This window comes from Prionailurus bengalensis, chromosome F2, assembly GCF_016509475.1.
Source record: "Prionailurus bengalensis isolate Pbe53 chromosome F2, Fcat_Pben_1.1_paternal_pri, whole genome shotgun sequence".
In the NCBI taxonomy this organism is placed as follows: domain Eukaryota; kingdom Metazoa; phylum Chordata; class Mammalia; order Carnivora; family Felidae; genus Prionailurus; species Prionailurus bengalensis.
In genome coordinates this window covers 57470675-57494093 of record NC_057353.1, presented here as the reverse complement: position 1 = coordinate 57494093, position 23419 = coordinate 57470675, and the positions used below count along the sequence as shown (strand labels likewise).

The window sequence follows — 23419 nt, the reverse complement described above, 5'->3', positions numbered from 1 at the left end:
TGTTGAATGAAAAGAATGAATGAAATATGCTTCCTAACCTTTGAGGAATACTTAACTATGTTTTGATTTTGCATATATATTTTCCACCCTGTTCCTCCATCCATATTTTCCCACCTTACACTGGAAAGTCCTAGACTTCTCCTAAGCTGTGTCAAAATCTTAGTAAGTTTTTAAAGGTTATTGACTTATGCTTTCTGTGGATAAGGCATCTGGGCAAAATCTCAACTTTTCTTGGACCCTGTAGTTCTTTATTTGCTATGGTATTTGTTGTTGTTGTTGTTGTTAACTTATAACAACTTTTTGATTCACTAAATCAATATTCATTAATTTTACTGTGTAGGCACTAAAGAAATATTGTTGTTCATGGAAAAACACTGTCTATATTCTTGAGCTACTGGAGGAGATAACAGTTATACTCATTTTCTTATTTTCCTTATTATATTCTTGAGATCAAGAACCATACATTATTCTTGTTTCTTTAACATATATTTTTAAAAGACATCTTCTGACATAACAGAAATTCTATTCACACACACACACACACACACACACACACACACACACAGTTTTTACTAGCTACATTATTGGATCTCACTCTTGGATATCTCTACAGTGTTTTTCATAGAACTGTGGTTTGAATGGCTCTGGAGAAGGTCAGACAAGAAAAGCTAGGATAGCATTCTACTTTGACCAAAGTGTCAAAAGTAGTGTGTATGTCAAAAGTCACAGCCAGGTGGTATTTTCTATGTAGTTGGGACAGAAGATTGTCAGGAGTATTAGGGGTAAATTTGAGGTCATATGCCTAGTATGACTCAACCCTTTAGGAACTAAGCATTGTTAATTAAGATAGCTACCTATCTGATAAATAGTTGGGTGGGCCATATGTTCTGAATTGCTTAACACAAGACTTATTTTCACCTTTTGTCTTGGCACTGCAATTTCACCCTCATATTATCCCATTTTGTTTTACAAACACTATAGCTATCTTATTGGGTGGGGGGGTGGTGGTTAGATACTAGAGAGATTATACAATTAGCTCAGGATCACCCAGGGCATAGAGGCAGAACACACAATTGAACTGAGTGTACTTAAACTCATAATCTCCCTTATTTCTTCCATATTATTAAAATATTAAATTTAAATGTTCCATATAATTAAAAGGTTTGAGTATATAGGCTAAACTAGCAAAAGAGTATATGGATTGATGTTTAGTATCCAAGAGTTCAAGATAAGCAAATATGCATGATACTTAAGTGAAAAGAATTTCTGATATGGGTTTACAGTTCAAATTGGGGAAACCCGGAAATAGAAGAAAACAAATTCCAGATTAAAAAGAAACAAACAAAAAAATCATAATGGGATATGTATTAGGTGGTTATTTCTGTGCTCCATTGTAATATTCAAAATGTTTTAATGGATCTCAGTCTAGAAATTGTCTGCTCGAGTTAGACAATTGAATGCTTGCCGGTATATATCACAACAAAGAGCAAGGTGTAATTTTACAGGTCTGGGCAATAACATCCAAGGGCTTGGCTTTTGAGGAGACTTTACTATTTTAAAACTCTGATACTTATCATGTGACAAAAGTAGTAATCATATGTGGCAAAAATCAGAGAGGGAAAAAGGAAACAACTACTAGCCAAGATCATTGTATGTCTGGCTAATTGCCCTCAACTCATATTTTGGGCTATCATTGTGACCTTGCTGTGCTACTAATCTCTGTCCTTTTATATGCTTCTCCTTGCTAGCTGTTTGCTCTAATATAAAGTAACTGGGTATTATGTACCCATGTACATTTTATCATTCCCTAATTTCTCTGCCATGTTTCACTTGATATACAATTTGTCTATCTCCCATTCACAAGAACATAGAAACCTATTATGTCTGTTACAAAATTGTTTGCATCCCTAAAGACATATGGCATCCATCAGCAAGGTTGATGGGATAAACTAGAATTTCTTTAGAAGAGGTGACCTACAAAAACAGATAAGAGATCCATGACATCCTTTTTGGACACTCTAATCCTAATGAAGTTTACCTTACAAATCGCCATGTGTTCTCTCAAACTGAATTTAAAAAATACTATTGGAGCAACTTTCTTAATGCTCTGTGTATCACTGTATCTTTTTATAATATATTTGAGTTCCATTTTCTATCTCAAAGTAAAATAAAATCACACGTAAGATTTACCTTCTTTCATTCATCTTACAATTTTAGTCTTGTCATGAGCGATTCTAATGGGCTGATTTCCTCTTATACTTTCTTAGCATTCTAATAGGAAGGGGACTTTTTAGAGAAGCAAACATCATCAGATTGACAGGATATTCTGTAATAAATTAACCACTTATAAAATTAATCCAACTCAACCTGCATTAGCATGTATCACTATGCATTATATCAATGCATGTGTCGTTAATTTCTTGTGATTGTTCAAAAAACCAATAATACAAAGCAAATACAATTCCAAATATTTGCAATGTAAAATAATCTCATTTAGAAAGATGAAGGATTTCATTAGGTTGATGAAAATGATGCTGTGGCTGCTGCTGATGGAAGACAGTTTCAATTACAGATAAAAACCATTGACAAATGAGAATTCATAAGATATAAATCAATTAAAGGCAAGAATACTGACACACTTAGGTTTTAGGAGCTTTCAAAAGAGAGTGATTTGAATATGAAAGTATTGAAATGAATCTCTGAGAAAATGAAAAATATACTTGAATAGTTTTTATATAGATTGATCATTTGAGGGGAATGCTACAAATTAAACAGGTGAAGGACATCATAGCTTGCTATAATTATTATTATTTTTTTGGTAGAAAAAATAACTTGTGAAAGCAAATCAATACTTGATTCAAGAGTCTGCTTAAGTGGTGCCTAGGTGGCTCAGTCAGTTAAGCATCCCACTCTTGGTTCTTCTTAGGTCATGATCTCCTTGTTCATGTGTTCAAGCCCTGCATGGGGCTCTGCTCTGGCAGCATGGAGCCTGCTAGGGATTTGCTCTCTCTGCCCCTCCCCTGCTTTCTTGCTTACTGTCTCTCAAAATAAAGAAACACTTAAAAAAGAAAGAAAGAAAATGTATTGGTCTGCGAAATGCAAAAGTTAAAAAAAAAAAAGTTGGCTTAAGATCACAGACTCTGGAACTAGACTGCTGGAGTTCCTCCGTACTTGCCTTTTAATCTGTAAATTGTGAATAATTACAGCACTTTTCTCATTGGGTTGATATGGGATTAATGGAGTTAATAAAAATAAAACTCTTCAGAATAGTACCTGTCACATTGGAAGTTCAATGTGAGTGGTAGTTTTTCTCTTGTTAAAAACTAGTGAGCAGTTGGAATTTTATCCTAAGTTTTACAATATAAAATAAAGTATGCATTTTCATAGTTTTCATATTTTTAGTTTCATCTTTCAGAAAAAAAGACCTAAATCACACTCTTTGTCCATAATATACCCTTGAAATTCTATTTTTAAGTCCGTTCCTTTCGAGGTCTTTATCTACTACTAATATTTTCAAATAACAGAAATCTCCCCTGTGTCATTAAAATGCACTCTATGTTTATCATCTGGTTATAATCAAAGTAATAATATAAATGGTCATTAGTAGTATATTAGATATGCACCATTCTTCCTAAATATATTCATGTGTTTATGTTTCTCTAACTTTATTCACTTATCTGCAGAAAGTCCCTTTAATGGTCTGTCTTCAACACAGATGTGGTAGGTGTAACTGACAGAAAATTGTCAAGAAATCCTCCAAGTACAGAAAGGAGATTTGACAAAGTAGCATTACTCCAAAGAATGCTGATGCATAGAGGGCTTTCTGTCTACAACTTGTACACATGCTGCTTACACAGACATGCACAGGAGCACATGTCTGATGTACTGAATAAAAATTTCACAACTCTTTTTTTTTGTGTTTAATTTACAAATTAATTTAACTCTCTTAATTTTGATTCTCTGTTCACTAAGTGTTACTCTAGCTGTATGAAAGGTAGTCCTTTCACATGATAGAGCACCTTCATTTGTCACATTTCACTCAACAAATTCATACCATGTTGCATTTATTCATTCATTCATTCATTCATTCCAGCTCTCACAATAGTGAAAAAAGGAAATATAGTGTATTAAGAATAAATTGACATATGTAAAAATAATCTAGGGAAAAAAAGTAAACAGTCCTCTGTCAAGAAGTAGAAAGCATATGCATTACAAGGAAAGTAAAAGCAGGTCAACTTAGCACCACCATTATCAGCAGGATATAGTGGAATTGTATACTTAGCTCTTAAATTGATCACAAAAACGCAATGGGCCTGTTTTAAAAATTGAAAGGAAATTTGAGAGGTTCAATAATAATAGTTGCCAACGAAGTCCTATGCAGGCTCTAAACAGGAGCCTAAGGTAGCAAACTGTGCATAGTATTGCAATGTATTGATAATAAATGGAATTGAAAGCATGGGTTTATTTTGGTTTCAGGGAGGCAATCTATAGGACAACTTTAAGAGAGGCACTTGAAAAGATCTTCGTTTACTCCTGGGTGGAGTAAAAGAAATAATAAAGGAGAAGTGGAAATGGATATTAGTTTGTATACATATGTAAATGTTATATATATATATATATATATACATACATACATATACATATACACACACACACACACACACACACACCTATATTGAAGCCTGCGTGCTTAAACACTTATAGGAACTGCAGACAACTTATTTCTAGTCAGGTCAGTGTAGAATAGTAGCCAACGTTGCCTCAACTCTTCTGAGCATCATTACTTGGAGGAAATCATGGAAAACCATAAGGCCAAACTCCCCTTTCTGTGTTCCAGGGAAGTTAAAGAAGGATCAGAGCAGACAAGGCCATATGTTGCATTCACAGCTCTTATTTCCTTGGCCACGTCCAGGAGAGCTGGCATCTCCACCTGGACTTTTTAATACTGATAAAACTATCTGGTATACCATAACCACTGATGGTTGTTGAATGTGGTAGAAGGCATTCTAAACTACAATTTCTTCTAAAAAAATGAATCACATTTGAATTTATTTGACCTTAGCTCATAAACATGTATTTATTTTTAATACCTTAAAGTATTTGCTTAAAATCTATAGCTTCTCAAAAATTCCAGTTTCTTCATGACACTTCCTGGAGAAAGGCAGAAGTGCAGAAGCAGCCTTCAAAATTTCTGCAGCTTTGCTCATTGTTTTAAAAAGAATTATATGAAGAATGACACATACCCCTTTAGGAATCTAAAATAAATGATTTTGCATAATTAACAATTCATTTTCTTAAAGCTTAATAAAAGAGGGGCTGCTAAACAATTAATTACTCATGTTTAATTTATGACCAATTTATGCAAATGTTACTTGTAATTAGAAATGTATAAGATAAGTATGTACTTCAAATTCAAATGGGGGAAGATGAGCTACGTTATCTTGAGGCTAATTCCCAGAGGCTATTACATACCTTTTTCTTCTCCAGGGCTGTGTGGATGAAACTATTTCCTAGCATTGGAAGAGGTTTTTTACACACTCCTGTTATTACCGAGAAGTAGCTTAAGCAAAGAAAATCAGATTCATTCTATTTCAAGCGAGGAGAGATTTGTTCAGCCTCTGCCTCTCTAACTATGACTGATCATATGACTGTATTTCTTTGTATTTTCAGCATTATGTGGAGGAGATGTTAGAGGGCCTAGTGGAACAATATTATCACCTGGTTACCCGGAATTTTATCCAAATTCTCTGAATTGTACGTGGACTGTTGATGTAACTCATGGAAAAGGTAATTTGCCTCATGCAATGATAATTGGACTATCTTCTGAATTCTCATTGCATCTATTTTTATTTCATTGTCCTTTACAATGTCATTTTGCATGAGCAAAAACAGATCAGTACTAAAATATGCTAACACAAAATTCAATCTGAGTAACTGGAGCAGAGGATTATATTTACTTTTCCATAGTATTAAATACACTTATGTTTTTACCAGAAGGGTAATGTAAGAGATATTTATTTTCTTTTGGTATATTAAACTAATGTTATTGGGAATTTTCATGTCAACAAAATCTCCAACATGATGGCTTTTGTCTCTCTCACGGTATTAAGAGGTTGATTTAAAAGTTCCAAAGGCAATAGGAAGATGATCTGAAGAGCTGAGCCAATTGTAAAGCAAACATGACATCTTTATATACATTGTTTTTAACATGTTTATGATTGTTTATGATAATTATATTCGTCATATGAATTTACAACCATTCCAGAAATACTTGTATATCATTTTTCTGTTAGAACTGCAGATATATCTCACATAACTGAATGGGAGTCTAAAATTGCACTGTTCGTATGATCGTTGTTAATAAATGTCTTTTGAACAAATAAATGAAAGGTTCTGTAGAACTAAATATGGTTCATTCAGGCAATACAACCAAACTTCTAAGCTTGCAGAAGTAATTAAGGCAACACCTTAGTGGGAAAATAGCGATCCTAATGTATCGAAACAAAAATGGATTAAGATTATTTCCCTAAAGATCTCCATGTGCTAATCTTTTGAAAAAGGGTACATTTATTCATTTTAAAAACTGCTTTGGAGAAGTAGTTTTCCTTTTAGCTCTGTTGTTAAATTGTTCCTATTGATTTTTACTATTATTCTGTACTTACTGATTTTACTATAGAAAATCTTAAAAAAACAATCTCAGCAATGGAAAGATGCTATTACAATTTTTAAAATTAAAGCTTATGTTTAATACATTTGAATTCACTGTGTTTTCACAAATGAAGTTTGCCTTTATTAAAATTATACATCATTTTATTGCGGGTGAGGATTATATTGGAATTATTATTATAATGAAATTAAAAAGTATTGAGAAAAAAAGTTAAAATGAGTATTCTGGTACTGAACAGCAGGAACGAAGTAGAAGACTTTGTAAACTGTGGTTTTTGTTGTTCTCCATAATACGAGACTCTTTGCTGGAAGTTAACCGGAGCATCCTATTATTCCAGTGTGCAGTGGATTAATGGAGTTTAAAATAAGCTTCCTTGTATTATACAAGAAAATGGAAGGCTACATACTGCTTGCTATGTAAATAGAGGTTTAATTAACACTTAAGGTTTTGCGTCTTCACAGGTTGCAAGTGTTAATTAAATCTGTATTTACATGGCAAGAAATGCAGATTTAGATGCTTTCCTTTAAGAGCCAACAAAATTTGTTGGAAGTATAACTACTCCAAAGGGTAACCAAAGTTATATGAAGGATAATCTCTTAAAGTTGGGAAGAATTGTCAAGGTAATACAGTGTAACCTGTCACCTAGTATACCACTTTCTATAGCGTTCCAGAAAGATGATGAACTGGCCTGATATTGACACTTGTGTCGACAGGAAACTTCTTTCTTGGGAAAATTTGCTCAATTTTTGTACAATTCTAAATGTTTGAAAATTATTCTGCAACTGTTATTCCTGTTCTGCCCTCTGGAGTTAGACAAATCAACCCGAACAGATCCTTTCTCCACCCTAACTCTACAACACACCAAGTCACTTGACTGTGCCCATGATGTTTTCATGTCTGTTGCCCCCATGATCATGCGATCATGATCAAGAAAACCTTTATCCCAGGGTCTTCTTCCCAGACCTCCTTTCCTTCAATTTTTTATCACAAGGTATTTTCATTGCCGTTGCCATTCTAATCACCATTCTCTGGATGTCTTCCAGTTTATTGATATCCAGACGTATCAACATCCTTCCAAAATGTGTTTTTCCAGAAGAAAACACAATATGGCATTATTTAACTCCAGAAATATTTTCCATTAATGAAGCCCATCCATGTTTGTTAATTTTTTTGCTGTTATATCATAATACTCATTTAAAGCCCAAATCCTAAAATTGTATATTTGTACAGTTGATTTTTTTTCGATCTTCAGTGCAAGCCCTTTTTTTAAGAATTGATTTTATCAAGGATCAGTAGAATCTTGCAAACACCTTGTGAAGTCATGTAGGTGTTATTTGTATTTTATAGACAAGAATCTGAACTCACTAGACTAGGTTATTTATTATACACTCAAAGCCAAGGTGCCTGTGAAGATTGGACAAAGAACTTGAATATACATCCTATGACTCCACATCAAGTGCTCTTTTTTCTGAAAGCACATTACCTCCCTACCTATATTTATATATTTCATTGTCATTTATATGTCTTCATCACCACTCCCCATAATCCTGTTTTTTGTTTGTTTGTTTTTGTTTGTTTTGCTTATATCTCTTCCATTTGCTTAACCTTGAAATGACTCCTTAACCTTTATCCTGATTCAATAGCCCTAGTGGAGGGCAGTTGAGGCTTTTATGTTTACCCCCCTTATATTTTATCATATTAGTCTTTATCCAGAGTTTTTGTGAGATCGTTTTGAAACAACTTACATTTTATTTATATTTATATCTATTGCCAGAATTTTCTTAAATAATCATGATCATCAGGACTTTAGGGGTTTATACGATCTTGACTAGAACAGATCTAAGTATCTAAATATTTAAGATATAAGATACTTCAAACATACCATCAGTAACCCCTTCAACACTTAACACTAAGTCAAGGTGTTCAAATACAAACAGTTGTTTCAAATTCAGTTAACCATGGTATCATCCAGCCTATATTGCTCCTTAATTACAATGATACCATAAGAGATTTTCCTTAGACATATTTCAGAAATCAAGATGCTAATTATGTGTTCTAGAGGCGCCTGGGTGACTTAGTTGGTTAAGCCTCCAACTTCAGCTCAGGTCGTGATCTCACGGCTCATGGGTTCGATCCCCACATTGGGCTCTGTTCTGACAGCTCGGAGCCTGGAGCCTGCTTCACATTCTGTGTTCCCCTCTTTCCGTCCCTCTCCTGCTCGCATTCTGTCTGTCTGTCTCTCTCTCTCAAATAAATAAATAAATAAATAAATAAATAAATAAATAAATATTAATTATGTGTTCTAGTCCACTAGAGATCTGAGGCAGGGATGGTAGAGGACTATATTCAAAACAAAACAAACAAAACAAAACAAAAAAAAAACCTTGAGCTTTTAAAGGTAGATTTATCACTAGGTAAAGCACAGTCTAATCCAATCTTAAAAACTTAAGGATCAGAAAAAAGACACACATGAGTCTAAATGACACCGTCAATGTCATGGTTGGTGACATAACTATAACTGAAATCTAGATATTCATGATATTTTGATTTTAAGCCCAAATCTTTCCCATTATGTCTGTAACAGTAATTGCCTTCATAAACCTTCTTTAATGATCACTTTTCTGAGAAGATACTATGATGTTGAAACCACTGGCTTGTCCTCACTGCTCCTCAAATACCCACTGCTCTATTAAGATCATGTGTCCTTACCTATCTGCCCCTTCTTCCTGTAATATCTATCCTCGAGCTGCTCCTCTACAAAATTCTGCTCATTTCTGAGATTCCTTGCCTTCGGAAGCCTCTGCTGACCCTTCTGACAAGTGGGTTACTTCTGTTTCTATCCTCCTGTCCTGACTTATATTAATCACCTTTATAGTACTTAGCAGAATGTTTGAACTTTCCCTCAGATAGACCAGGAGTTATTCACGGTCTTCTAAATCTTTATATTCTGTAATGCCTACAGTATAGGAGTCTCTTAGTACATTTTTCTTACTTGGATTCATTGACCTTTAGCAGAATTTTGAAGGTCTTACCTTGTTGTGATGTAATAAAATAGATTTTATTGTTTAAATCATAATCTGACAAATAGAAGTTTCCTTTTATAAAGTGGCTGGCTAGGATGGAGTGACAAAAAAAAAAACAATCAGCCCTCATGTTGAATAATAACAATAGCTAACATCTGCTGAGCCCTTCTTCTGTGCAAAGCACTGTGTCAAGCCATCCCCATATATCGGCTCATTTACACTTAAAGTCAACCCTAGAACACCATTTTACAAATGAAAAAAGTAAGTCTTAGAAAGGCAAGGTTACACTCAACAATGGGCTTCTTAATATCATCATCTAACAAAATGTTTAATTTTCCCACATATTAACTTAGTGCATATGAGAGTAAATGCATTTTTCTACAAATATATGTTATGTGCAAAAAAACATTTTTCTTGTCATTTGTCCATCTACTTTCCTATTCTCTAGTTTTTCTTAGTTTTATTCCATAGTAAATGTCAAATTGACTTATCTAAATTTCAACTTTTATGTTGTTTTATAAATATAGATAGCAGTGACTCTAGATGGCAAAGCATTGTCTCCTTGTCATACCTACACGCAACATTTTTATTTGCATCTAGCTAGGGCCAATTACCACTTTTATACTGAAGAACATTTCAACGACTGACTCAATTTCTGGACTCCTTCTATGAGGGCTCTTAGATTCCTGCTCATTGTGGAGAGGAAAAAAAAACAGTTTACATATTTAAAAAGAGTTTGAAAAATAATATTGTTGTATATTTCAAATCTTTTCCAAATCCAAATCACTGGCCCATTATGCAATAATAACCTTGTCTTATAATTGCTTATGTTTTCAGTGTATTTGGTCTCATTTTATATCCTTTTTTTTTAAAGCAATGAAGAGTGGAAGCATATTCAGCATTTTGAGCTACAATGTCAATGAATAATATTAAAGAATGTTACTTATCATACTCTGGGTTTTGGGATTTTTTAATACATATTTTAATGATTTTTTTTTTTGGTTAACTTAAAAAAAATACTTCAAGGGAAAGATGAATGTGGTAGTCATCCTTTATTTCACATAGTACCTTACCCACAATAGGAGGGTTTTGTGTGGGTGTGTGTATAACTGTTAGTCTTTAACATCTATTTTAGACAATATCATTAAAAACTCATGTAAGACCACAAGGCAATGCCACACCATACTCATCAGAATGGAACGAATGAAAAAAAAAAAAAAAAGAACTATTGACAAAGATACAAAGCAACCAGATTTGGCAATGGAAATGTAAATTGACACAGCCACTTTTTAAAGCAGTATCTATTAGAGCTACTGTTGATGACCCAGTAATGGGACATGACCCAGTATTTATTTCCGCTCCTAGCTATGTCCCCAACAGAAATAGATCTTCTTCAGAAGACATACTTGAATATTCACAACACCATCTGCATTCATGCTAAAACAAAGTACCTAAATGACCATCAAATGTTGAACAGATAAATGAATATGGTGTCTTCACAAAATTGAATGCTATACTATATATTACTGAAAATAAATAACTCACAACCACATGCAAAAATAGAGATGGATCTCACATACCTCAGACCCAGAAGAGTATATGTTATATGAATCCATTATATAAACTACAAAACATTTATATAAGGCAGCAAAATTAGCCTATGCTACTAGAAGTTGAGTGAGTGGTTACTTTTGGCAAAGTGAAGTGATAGAAAAGTTTCACAAAAGAGGCTCGGCTGGTAGTAATGTTGTGTCTATTGATCTAGTTGTATTTGCAAAAAATGAGTTTAGTTTGTGAATTTCAGGGATCTGAACAATTATATGTGTAATTTTCAGTATGTTATACACACAGGTTGAAGTGTGTGAAAAATAGTCATTATATTCATTCAACAGTTTCTCCCTATGCCTGCTATATATTTCTCTTCTAGAGTTAAGCATCTTTGGAAGTTGTGTGTTGTATCACTAAGCACTGTTTTTGTGTTGTTTGAGGAGATTGAAGGAGGAATTGAAGGAAACATGTAAAGTATTTGCCGGAAAGCTGCACTTCTATATAAATAAAGCATATGAATTTTCCTTGATATTTTCAGAAAACTCAGGTGATTTCTTTTCAGGCATTGATTTTTAAATTTTATTTCCAAGCAGTTTCCAAAACATGACTCACTACATGTCTTATAAGAAAGCTAAAAGGAAAAAAAAAGATTTTATTAGATGATACACTTGGAATATTTTATAGCAGTGCTTTTCATTTTCAGAGAATTTAATTACAAAGCAAGTCCTGGTTTTAGTTAGTTTGGCAACTTTCTGTGTTTTTTAATAATTTTTTTTTAATTTTTTTTTCAACGTTTACTTATTTTTGGGACAGAGAGAGACAGAGCATGAACGGGGGAGGGGCAGAGAGAGAGGGAGACACAGAATCGGAAACAGGCTCCAGGCTCCGAGCCATCAGCCCAGAGCCTGACGCGGGGCTCGAACTCACGGACCACGAGATCGTGACCTGGCCGAAGTCGGACGCTTAACCGACTGCGCCACCCAGGCGCCCCATCAACTTTCTGCGTTTTACCGATATACTTTGTGAGTCTAATTTTCCTCTGTTTCTTAATAGGTGTGCAGTTCAATTTTCACACCTTCCATTTGGAAGACCATCACGACTATTTACTGATCACAGAGAATGGTAGTTTTACCCAACCACTGGCACGCCTTACTGGTTCAGAACTTCCTTCAACAATCAATGCTGGTCTCTATGGAAATTTCAGAGCTCAGTTGCGCTTCATTTCAGATTTTTCAATATCATATGAAGGATTCAATATTACATTCTCTGGTAAGAAAATAGACCAATTAAAAAAGCTTTTGTAACAAAGTCAATTTTTTTATTTTTTTTATTTATTTTTTTTTTAATTTTTTTTTCAACGTTTATTTATTTTTGGGACAGAGAGAGACAGAGCATGAACGGGGAAGGGGCAGAGAGAGAGGGAGACACAGAATCGGAAACAGGCTCCAGGCTCCGAGCCATCAGCCCAGAGCCCGATGCGGGGCTCGAACTCGCGGACCGCGAGATCGTGACCTGGCTGAAGTCGGACGCTTAACCGACTGCGCCACCCAGGCGCCCCCAAAGTCAATTTTTTTAAAGTATGAGCATAATTTAGGTATGGCGAGACAGGGAAAAATGACAGACAAGATGGAGCAGGGGGAAACAAATCTCTATCAATAAATTGTAAGGGAAGTTTGAAATACTTTGAAGATCGTCTATAGTAGTACTTTTAAGAGAACCATTAAACAAAAGCTAAATAAATGAATGAATTGCTAGAAACTCTAAGTAGATTAATTACATTTCTTTAACTTGCATTCCTACAAAATTCTAACAGAGGGCAAAAGTAGCTAAAATGCTTAGTGAACTTAAAATGGAAATTCAAATATATATTTTAGTTAGACTCAAATGAATATGAATTAAACCAGTGATATTCTATTTTTTATGTGTCTTAGAAAAGGCATGGTTTACAGGCCAAGATTAAGGTAAACTCAATTTAATGATTTGGAAACAGATGATCTAGAAAAAATTAATGTGGTTATCCCTCTATTCTAGAATAACCTCATCTAGAGACAACATTATAATTTGGAATCCAGGAAACAAATTTGTACAACCAAAGTGAATAAAAAGTTTTGTATCAGTTAGAGTTCCACTTTCTAGTGAATGGAATAATGAGGCAAGTAGTTATTTCTGAATACAGAGATATTAATAAGTAAATCTTATTTCCACTTGCTAAAATTAAAATTGTAATATTATAATTATATATATTTATTATATAATGTATATACATAAAATCACACAAATGCTAACCTCGTTTTCAGTTCTTACTCTAGTATTTGCATGGAAATACTTCTAAAATAATTAAGGTATTCTGTAATGAATAGTATATGAGCATAATCAGTTTTAACCTAGAATGTTAAAAGTATATCCAAATACATTTTTAAACAATAGAATAGTACATCAACATGGAATAATCCCTTTTGTTCTCCATTGAAATTACAAGGTAAGTGCATGCCCTGGGAATATTTTTAGATAAGCTACTTCTTTTTAGAATGGTAAAAAGATTATAATGTTGTTTAATCAACTCTACTCTGTTATACCTTGAAGAGTGTTCAGCTGTTCATTTTCATGATGTTCATTCATTGCTGGCGGAAATTGTCTTATATAAATCTATAATGTAACAATTTTCAGCATGTGGGCATTTCAGTCTTACATAAACCATTGCCTTTTGAACCCCTATGTTTTTCAGAATATGGAATAATAGAACTCTTTGTAGAGGAGAGGCGAAGAGCCTTTGTCATTTAGATTAAAACCATTAAGTAAAATGCATTTCAAAAGTGCAAATGATCTCATCCAAAATGTTATTTTGTGTTTGAAAATATGCATCTCTTATGCTATTATTATAAGTCAAAATCAGTGAAATGGAAATGTTTCTAACGCAGAAAAAAGAATAGGAGATAAATAGCTACATTTTCAATTTATCACTCGGAAGGTGACATTTTCTCATTTATATTGAATTTCACACATAAAAGTATTTATTAAGCTATTAGATCTTTCACAAAAGAAGAAAAGTATGTGTGTCATTAGCATGCTTCACTTATTAAATGTCTGACTAAGCCCGGGAGCATCCAGTTTGCAAACAACAGCAATATATCCTTAAAAGTGAATACTATCATTTTCTTCGTCCTTCTCTCCATCTAATTTACAGAATATAACCTCGAACCTTGTGAAGATCCTGGAATTCCTCAATATGGTAACCGAATCGGGTTCAGCTTTGGGGTTGGTGACACTTTGACCTTCTCATGCTCATCAGGTTACCGCCTGGAAGGAACGTCAGAGATCATCTGTCTTGGTGGTGGCCGACGGGTGTGGAGTGCACCTCTGCCAAGGTGTGTGGGTACGTGGTCAGCTGCTTTCATTTGCTTGTATGTGAGTCACTGTCCATGGAGTTGCATGGTTATACACCCTTTGTTCTTTTATGATCTGCTGAATTTCTTCATTTATTTCATATCGGTTATTTCTATTTGTTTTTCCACTTGGCAATCTGGTGTACCTCAGTTAACTTCTCAACTGCTCCATTTAAGCGACCATGCGTCTAAATTTGTTTTCAGATGAAGGGGAAAAGGAATCAATAGATATATAAATAGATGATTGATAGATAGCTGATAGAAGAGGATAGGTGAGAGAAAGATAATCGTATTTTGAGAACTTACAGAACGTTTCATTCTTATATTCTATTGAGAGATGATTTCCCATGGCTTACAACTGAAGTTGTGGCGATATTTTGTAATTTAGGATTCACATTCATGAAAGATGATCGTGAAAGAAAATATGGCAAATAAATAATAGATAATTTGAGGGCTATCAAGGCATGTATTGACTCAATATGTACAATCTATATAATTACTCTATTATGATCAATGAATTAAGCTGGCAATTCATTTTGTATTGTGAAATAAAGCATAACAATAGTTACAGTATTGCAGTTTGGAGCCACCACCCACACCAACTTTTGAAAATTCATATTTTAACTGATGAAAAGAAAAAAAAAGATTTTTCCATAGGTAAAATGAAGGACTTCTTTTTTTTTAATGTTTTGTTTATTTTTGAGACAGAGACACAGCATGAGTGGGGGAGGGGCAGAGAGAGACAGAGACAGAATCCAGAACAGGCTCCAGGCTCTGAGCTGTCAGCGCAGAGCCCAATGAGGGGCTGGAACCCACAAACCGTGAGATCATGACCTGAGCTGAAGTTGGATGCTTAACAAACTGAGCCACCTGGGCGCCCCTGAAGGACTTTTGATTAAGACTTAAGTCATTTCCTATTTAAAGTAGGAAAGAAGGAGGCAAAAATTTCTTCGGGTCATTAGCCATTCTCTGGTTGTCAGTATTTGCTTTGATGACAGAACTAGATACAAATGGTCATTTCATAATTATTTTATAAAGCTGTTAAAACTCTCAAAAGCATTTAATTTGAATTTACTTTAATTGTAAATGTAATTGTGGGTCGCAGATCGGTATAAGGTAGAATATGCTACCACTTCAGGCAAAGTGTTAGAGTTTTGATCTATGGTTCAAGACCTTGTCTTTTCTATGCAAGCAAAACACCCCAAAGATGAAAAAGAGAATGAACAAGATGCCCTCTATGAGTTACTCAATATATTATCGAGTACACGAAATGTGGGAGTTCCTGTGGGTCCCCAAATCGAGTAAGAAAAATATGATCTTCCAGGTTAATGTGGGTCTGAAGGCTTTTATAGTGATGAGATTGTTTTCACAGCCTCTGTGGGTTATATAACGGACAAGATGATATATAACAGATGAAAAAATTTTTTAAATCCTAGGCTTTTATAGAAATAGCACAAACAACCACAGAGGCTTGAAGTTGGGAGGCGATGAGCACATTCTCAGAGAATCTTTTCAGAAAGCTATGTACCGTGCAATCTTTCTGGTTTCGTTTGTTTTGTTGTTATTTTTTTTTCCTGCTATTGCCAGATTTGGAATTCCCCTCTTTACCTGAATTTCCCCCATTTTAATTTTTTTGCTGATGTGCATATTTTCAAAGGGCACTTAATGACAACCTTGGGAATAGTTCAGGTGAGGTCTATTGAGTGTGTGGGTTTAGATGGCGGGCATTTGATATTGGATTAATTCTTTTTTTTTTTTTTATAAAAGGTAAAAGATTTCTTCTGGGTTAATTCACTCCTCTAAACTTCATTTTTTTTTTCATCTGTAAAATGGTTACAACAGTGGTACCTAGTTCATTGTTATGAGTTAGTTATGAGGATTAAGAGATCAGCCATGCCAGTCAGACACCTAATATAATCCCAGGAAAATAGGAAGGATTCAGAATTTCGATGTTATTATAACACTTACTATATTGAGTATACTCTGCTATCTATCCAGCCCATCAATCTAGTTTATAAAACCGATCATAGTAGGGAAGGAATCCTATTTTATAAAACGCTAACATTTATGAGGGTCTATTAGGCTCTTTCATATATAGTTATCTCATTTAATCCTTACTCAAATCCTGCTATTATTGTCCTCCCTCCCACCGTCATTTTTCATCAGAGTAATCTTAGCCTTAGAGATTTTAAATAACTTGCCCAAGATCCTCAAGTTTGTAAGTGGCAGATGTAAGGATTTGTATGAAGTTTTTCATATTCTAAAATCCAGCTTTTTCTCACTAGGTGGTTTTATCTCAAAAGGGTCCAGGCAAAGGTGAATCTTGAAGGACTCCTTAAGGACTCTAAGGCAGAGTTAATATTTTCTCTCAAAGTATCAAATACATACCAGGCAGGCTGTTACACAGGTTAAGACATTGTTTGTGTGTATATTTTTAAGGTTTAGTTCATATTTACAATAAACTTTAATAAATGGAGTTATGAAAATCTGACTTTGCAAAAAAATAACTTTAAGTTAGTTTTTGTTTTATTAAAGTATTTCTTTGAGACTAGGTTTATTTGCGCCTAAATCTTTAATGGGAAGGATGAATAAAATCAACCTGTGGACAAATTTAGAAAGCAAATTATTGCCATGGGAATTTTCCCCCCACTTTCAAATAAGCTGTGCTTGCTTTTAAGCTTATTGAAATTTACAGTTAAGCCCATTGACTTTAATAAATTCCACTGTAGGTATACATTTAAGTTACAAGATGGGGAGAAATAGTCCTTCAAATTAAATGACTTTTAAAAACTTTACTTCTCCAGTTTTAACTTTTCTTCACTACTCTGCCTGTGCTTTAAAAGAAATGTGTTCCTTTTTGTATTTCTGGTTCCATGTATGCATATGTATATATTTCGTATTTTGTTATCTTTTCAAAGTTCACAGTCTTTCGTCACATAAAATGCAAATTATTTGTAAGTATTCATATGAACAGACCCAATGTTACCAATTCTCATTTATTTGGACAGTTTTCGTTTCTTTTTAGATTTTTTTGTACTTTTCATTTTATCTCTCATGCCAATTCTCTAGCCCATACTTGCTTAAAAACTGTTGTTTAGTCCTTAGCATTATCAACCGCACAGAAAGCCTATGTTATAGATAGTGGCCAAATTATAAATAGATTGTATTCCAAAACTTTGCTTCTGTTTCAGTTTTTTGGAATCTAAATGGTCTTTCCCTGGCACAAGGTTGCAAATGATGGATACATTCCCAGAACAAACCATAGATAAGGTTTCAAATGTTACATCAAATGGAAAGCTAATACTAACATTTACTAAAATGATTTATTTATATATATATATATATATATATATAAATATATATATATATGTGTGTGTATATATATATGTATATATATATATTTCTTACATAAGTTATGTAAGAAGGGGTCTGATACTTTGGACAGTAAAGCAACTGATATTCAAAACTAATTACAGAAATTTTGTATATGTTTAATTTTGATTCTTTGTTTAGTGTATCAATTGTTTGGTGTCTTTCAGTTTCTATTGGTAGGGTTTGGTAAAAATTACCTTAGTTGTGGATGTTAGACAAGTAACAACATTTTCACTTAACTAGTTTTTCTGAGTAACCTCTGTATGTATTTATGTTTTAAGGTGATATTGTAACCACTAAAATATAATAGCACCATAATATGGTCTTCACAATCTATAAAGGATTATATCATGTAGTGTCTCATTCCAAAAATCCATCAATGCCGTGAAAGTAGATTTAATGTAACTGTTTTATCATGAAGATACAATGTGTATAAAAAACACAAACTTACAGTCCGAGCCATGGCTGCCAGAATGTTCTGAGTCCCAGGCTTGCACTCAGTTCAGAGTAGCACACTGCTGTCTTTGACTGGAGGTTTCAACAAAGTTGGGAGGAAATCTGCTCTTAATTATAGTGGATACATGGCTTTGGAGAACTCGTTAAGTTGTCTTCTATTTTAATCAGAGGAAACTTCTTTGACCACGACCCATTTATCAGGGATTACTTACGTGCAGGGGAATTTGTAGAGGCAAGAGAAGAATCTTCATAGAAATTGAGAGCATTAAAGTGCAGAAGCAGGGATTTTTCTCCCTAAGAAGTGGTCCCCATTACCAGCACATAGTTAATATTTACACTCCAGCCTTTCCTAAGCTGTGTGACCTTTGGGAAGCTGTTCAGATCTCTTTCCTGCCAAGTTTTCTCAGACGTAAAATGTGGAGAATCACATCTATGGTGCAAGATAGCATGTAGCTGTAAGCAATAAAAGACATGTAAGTAACCTAACACTTCAACACATGACCCTTGCTCAACCAACCTGTTTCTTCTTGCACCTGCAACTCTTGATTTTTACGAACCAGCAGGAGAGAAAAGAGAAGAAAAGGAGATGAAAAAGTTTAATGTGCTATCAGAAGCTAGGTATTTCACACATACAATCTTATTTCCTATTGAATGATCAAGATGAAACTTTTATCTTAAAAAAAATGTATACCCATAACTACGTTTACATTTTGGAAGAGATAAAAATAATCAGCAGGTAAAATGATATTTCAGTGAACATATTTTATATTTAAGTGATTATCCTGGAGAACCGTGTCTCTATTGAAATGGGTAATCTGGTCATCTTTTTAAGTGGCAACAAAATGTCCAAAAGCAAAAAAGTAAAAATAAAAATAAACAGTATTAAGAGAATTTATTACTTTGAAATAAGAAACACTGCCCTGTTTCCGGTCAAGAAATGAGTACCAGATTTCCTTTTCTAAAGTTCACATGACAAAGAACACTGGAATTTCCATTATCATCTTTCTAAATCAAGAAAAAACTTGCATATTCTTATTCAGCCTCCAAATATACCAGAAATCATGCCAGGTCATGTTGCAAATAAACAAGGAGTTAATGAAAGAACAGATTGTTTTGGAAAGTAGATTAGCAAGTTCAGTGTTAGTAATGACTTGTCTTTAAGCAGGAGTCCACACATTTTAAGAAGCCCACGCATTTTGAAATCATTTTAAAAACATTAATTCATTCATCCTCACAGTCCCCCCATTTAACACATCTACTTCTATTTCTAATTTTACGTGTCATTGATTTTTTTTTTATTTGACCTTGGACAAGTAACAACATCTTTCTTTAATCATATGTCAAATGAGAAAAATGATAACTCTGTATTACATATCTACTCATTTTTCTCACTTTTCTGACTTTTTAGATCGTATATTCTGCTTGTTATTTGTTATTTAGTTTAAAAATGAATGTTAACAGTGGAAACAGGGTACAGCATATATGGGAACTCTTATCACTGTAACATCTCTGTAAATCTACAACTATTTTAACATTTAAAAAATTCTAAAAATTAGGGAAGTTTGGGTGGCTCAGTCAGTTGAGCATCTGACTCTTGATTTCAGCTCAGGTCATGTTTCCGGGGTTGTGGGATCGAGCCCCACGTCGGACTCTGTGCTAAGTATGGAGCCTGCTTTGAGTTCTCTCCCCCTCCCTCTGCCCCTCTCCCCCATTTGCAGATGCTCTCTGCTCTCTGTCTCTCTCTAAAAGAAGCCTATATATATATATATATATATATATATATATATATATATAATCACTCAAGTTAGTCAGTGCTGTAGATATATAGCCATATAGAAAGCAAACTAGTATTAAGAGACCTCCCTGGCTTTCAGATGCTACTATTAATTAGCTGACTGACTTTAAGCAAATGCCTTAATTTTCTATGCTTCTCTCTTTGACAAAGAATGGTACCAATATGAGTTCTACTCAACCCAAATATTTCTGGTAAAGATAGCAGAAAATATTAGATAGAAAGTTTCTTGATAAATTATATACCCAAATGTATATTTATATTTTCTGGTATAGTTATGACTGGGTGCATTGATTTCTTGACAATGTAAAAATATGTAACATTGACTTACACTTGTTCAGTGCTTTACACTTTGGTTTTTTTGTTTGTTTGTTTTTGAGTTACTTGCTTGTGACCTTACAAAGCAAGTCAAGGAGGTACTATTGATATTTAACAGCTGAGAAAATGGTACCTGGAAAAATTATAAGTAATGAGTGGAAGATTATGCCAGAAACCAAGTCTTAAACTTTTTAGACCAGTGCTGTGATATTCCAGATGGCATTTTTTTAGTATTATGTACTGATGTACTATTTTGGAATACTACCTTTTTTTTTTTTTTTTAATGGAGCAGACCAGGGGTGAGCAAACATTTTTTCTGTAAAGTACCAGGTAGAAAATATATTGGGCTTTACAGCTTGTGGTCACAACAACTAAACTTTGCCTGCGTGTCCTAAAAGCAGCAATAGACAATATATAAATGAATAGGTGTGCCTGTGTTCTAATAGAAATTTACTTACAAAAGCAGGCGGTAAGCTGGATGTGGCCCTAGGGCCATAGTTTGCTAACCTCTGCAACAGACAGGCCAAGCTGAGTCAACTTAAATATCCCTCTGGCATATGGGAATTTACTACTCATCATTCATCTCTAAGGAAATTAAAAAAAAAATATTTCCCTATTCTCTATTTTTTAATTATGGGTTCTGCTTATTAAACTAGCACATAATTTACTTATTTCTAAGAGAAAAGATGTCTCATGTTTCTCCAGAGATTAGGATGGGGCGTGTGTGTGTGTGTGTGTGTGAACACTGATGTAATTTGTGGATAACATAAAACTGTCTCCAAAACCTCCTATATACCCAGATCTGAGTACCAAGTCTGCATTCCCAGCTGTACACTGGACCTCTCCATATGGATGTCCTCCCACGGGCACATTGACTTCACATGCCAAACAGAACTCATTATATCCTCAGCCAAATCAGTTCTTCCTTCTGCACTCTTAATTTTTTTTTTAATTTTTAATTTTTTTTTAACATTTATTTATTTTTGAGACAGAGAGAGACAGAGCATGAACAGGGGAGGGGCAGAGAGAGAGGGAGACACAGAACCGGAAACGGGCTCCAGGCTCTGAGCCATCAGTCCAGAGCCTGACACGGGGCTCGAACTCACGGACCGTGAGATCGTGACCTGAGCCGAAGTCGGACGCTTAACCGACTGAGCCACCCAGGCGCCCCACCTTCTGCACTCTTTATTTCAGTTATGGCATCATTCTCAGCCAGGCATCCAACCTAGAAATTGTGTCATCTTTCACCACCCCCCTCTCTTTCTCTCAATCCATATTGGAATCATCACTAAGACCTACCACCTAAAGCTGTTGCTCAAACTTACCACCATTTCTGTTTTCGCTCTCATTATTCCAGGCCAGCTCTCATTCATTGGTCCTCGTAAAGAATAACATAATAGCACAGTTAGAATGTGTGCTAGGCATTGTGTTAGACTATATATAGTTTTTTCTTTTACATATTCCTTGTAAAAACCATTTGAGGGAATATTATTTCCCCACTTTATAAAGTAGCTAGATTAATTGCCTAACTTTATAAAGAGCTTAAAATGAGCTCTTTCTGATTCCAATGCTCACATCATAGCAATTATATATATAATCCCATTGTATTATCTCTTCTAATTGGATTTTCTGTTTCCAAATTTCATCTAATTTATCTTCAGTAACCCTGTTAGTTATATTTGTTTTTATTGACAAGTAACAAATTACCACAAATTTAGGAGCTTAAAACAACACATGTACTTTCTCATGGTTTCTGTGGGTGGGGAGTCTTCGCACAGCTGAACTGCGTCCTCTTCTTTGGGTCTTACAATCTCCAATCAAGGTGTTGACTGAGTTCCGACCTGAGGTTCAGGATTCTTTTCCAAGCGTACAATGTTGCTGGATGTAATCGGTTCCTTGTAGTTATAGGACTGAGAAATTCAGTTCTTTGTTCAGTTCCTAGAGGCTGTCTACAGTTTCTTGTCATGTGGACTTCTCCAATGTGACCATTTACTTCATCAAGCTAACAGGGAGAGTCCCTGTAGTGAGTTACTAGCAAGATTCAGTTTTATATAATGAAATATAGTCACAGGAGTAATGAGAAGCAAGTTACAGGTCCCACTCAACTCAAGGGGAATGATTGCACTAAGACATAAATAAATGCCAGGAGATGGGTATTATTGGAAGTTCACCCTAAAGTCTGTTCTCACCAGTTATCCTTAGATCAGATTATAGGGGCGCCTGGGTGGCTCAGTCAGTTGAGCGTCCGACTTCAGCTCAGGTCATGATCTCACAGTCTGTGAGTTCGAGCCCCATGTCGGGCTCTGTGCTGACAGCTCAGAGCCTGGAGCCTGCTTCGGATTCTGTGTCTCCCTCTCTCTCTGCCCCTCCCCTGCTCATGCTCTGTCTCTCTCTGTCTCAAAAATAAATAAAAACATTAAAAAAATAATAAGAAAGATCAGATCAGATCAGATCTGTTCCCTACATAAATCACTGATTTCCCATTGCCTTTTGGAAAAGGTTGAAATCCCTTAAGTCCTTTCTTGGGTGGGCCTTAGTGTCTTCTAGAGTCATTCTTCCGTATGCATTCTGGAATACAGCCAGACAATGCTACAGGCCATTACCAAACATGCCAAGCAGTTTCTATACATTAAGATGTTAAGAACATGTTGAGGTTCTAATGCATGCAAATGATCAAACTTTCACCTGTATTGGCACAAGCAAATAAATAATTTACCTCTAAGATGGTGCATGCAAAGGTATAGTGAGAAAGCACTGAAAGTGTTCTTTAGTAGCTGGAGAAGGCTTTGCTTTTTAATCTATTGAACTTCCATTCCTATCATCCTACCATAGATCGAGACACCATTGTCTATCATTACTT

At 34.6% G+C, this 23419-nt stretch overlaps 1 protein-coding gene across 1 annotated transcript in view; it reads left to right on the top strand.

Moving 5' to 3' along the window:
• The window catches only part of CSMD3 (CUB and Sushi multiple domains 3), a 1274540-nt gene that overhangs the window by 869996 nt on the left and 381125 nt on the right, over window positions 1–23419 (top strand). Inside the window, exons 20-22 of the mRNA XM_043601622.1 lie at window positions 5671–5787; window positions 12292–12507; window positions 14423–14611. Of these exons, the coding sequence (XP_043457557.1) occupies window positions 5671–5787; window positions 12292–12507; window positions 14423–14611 (522 nt within the window). The remainder of the gene's footprint in view (window positions 1–5670; window positions 5788–12291; window positions 12508–14422; window positions 14612–23419) is intronic.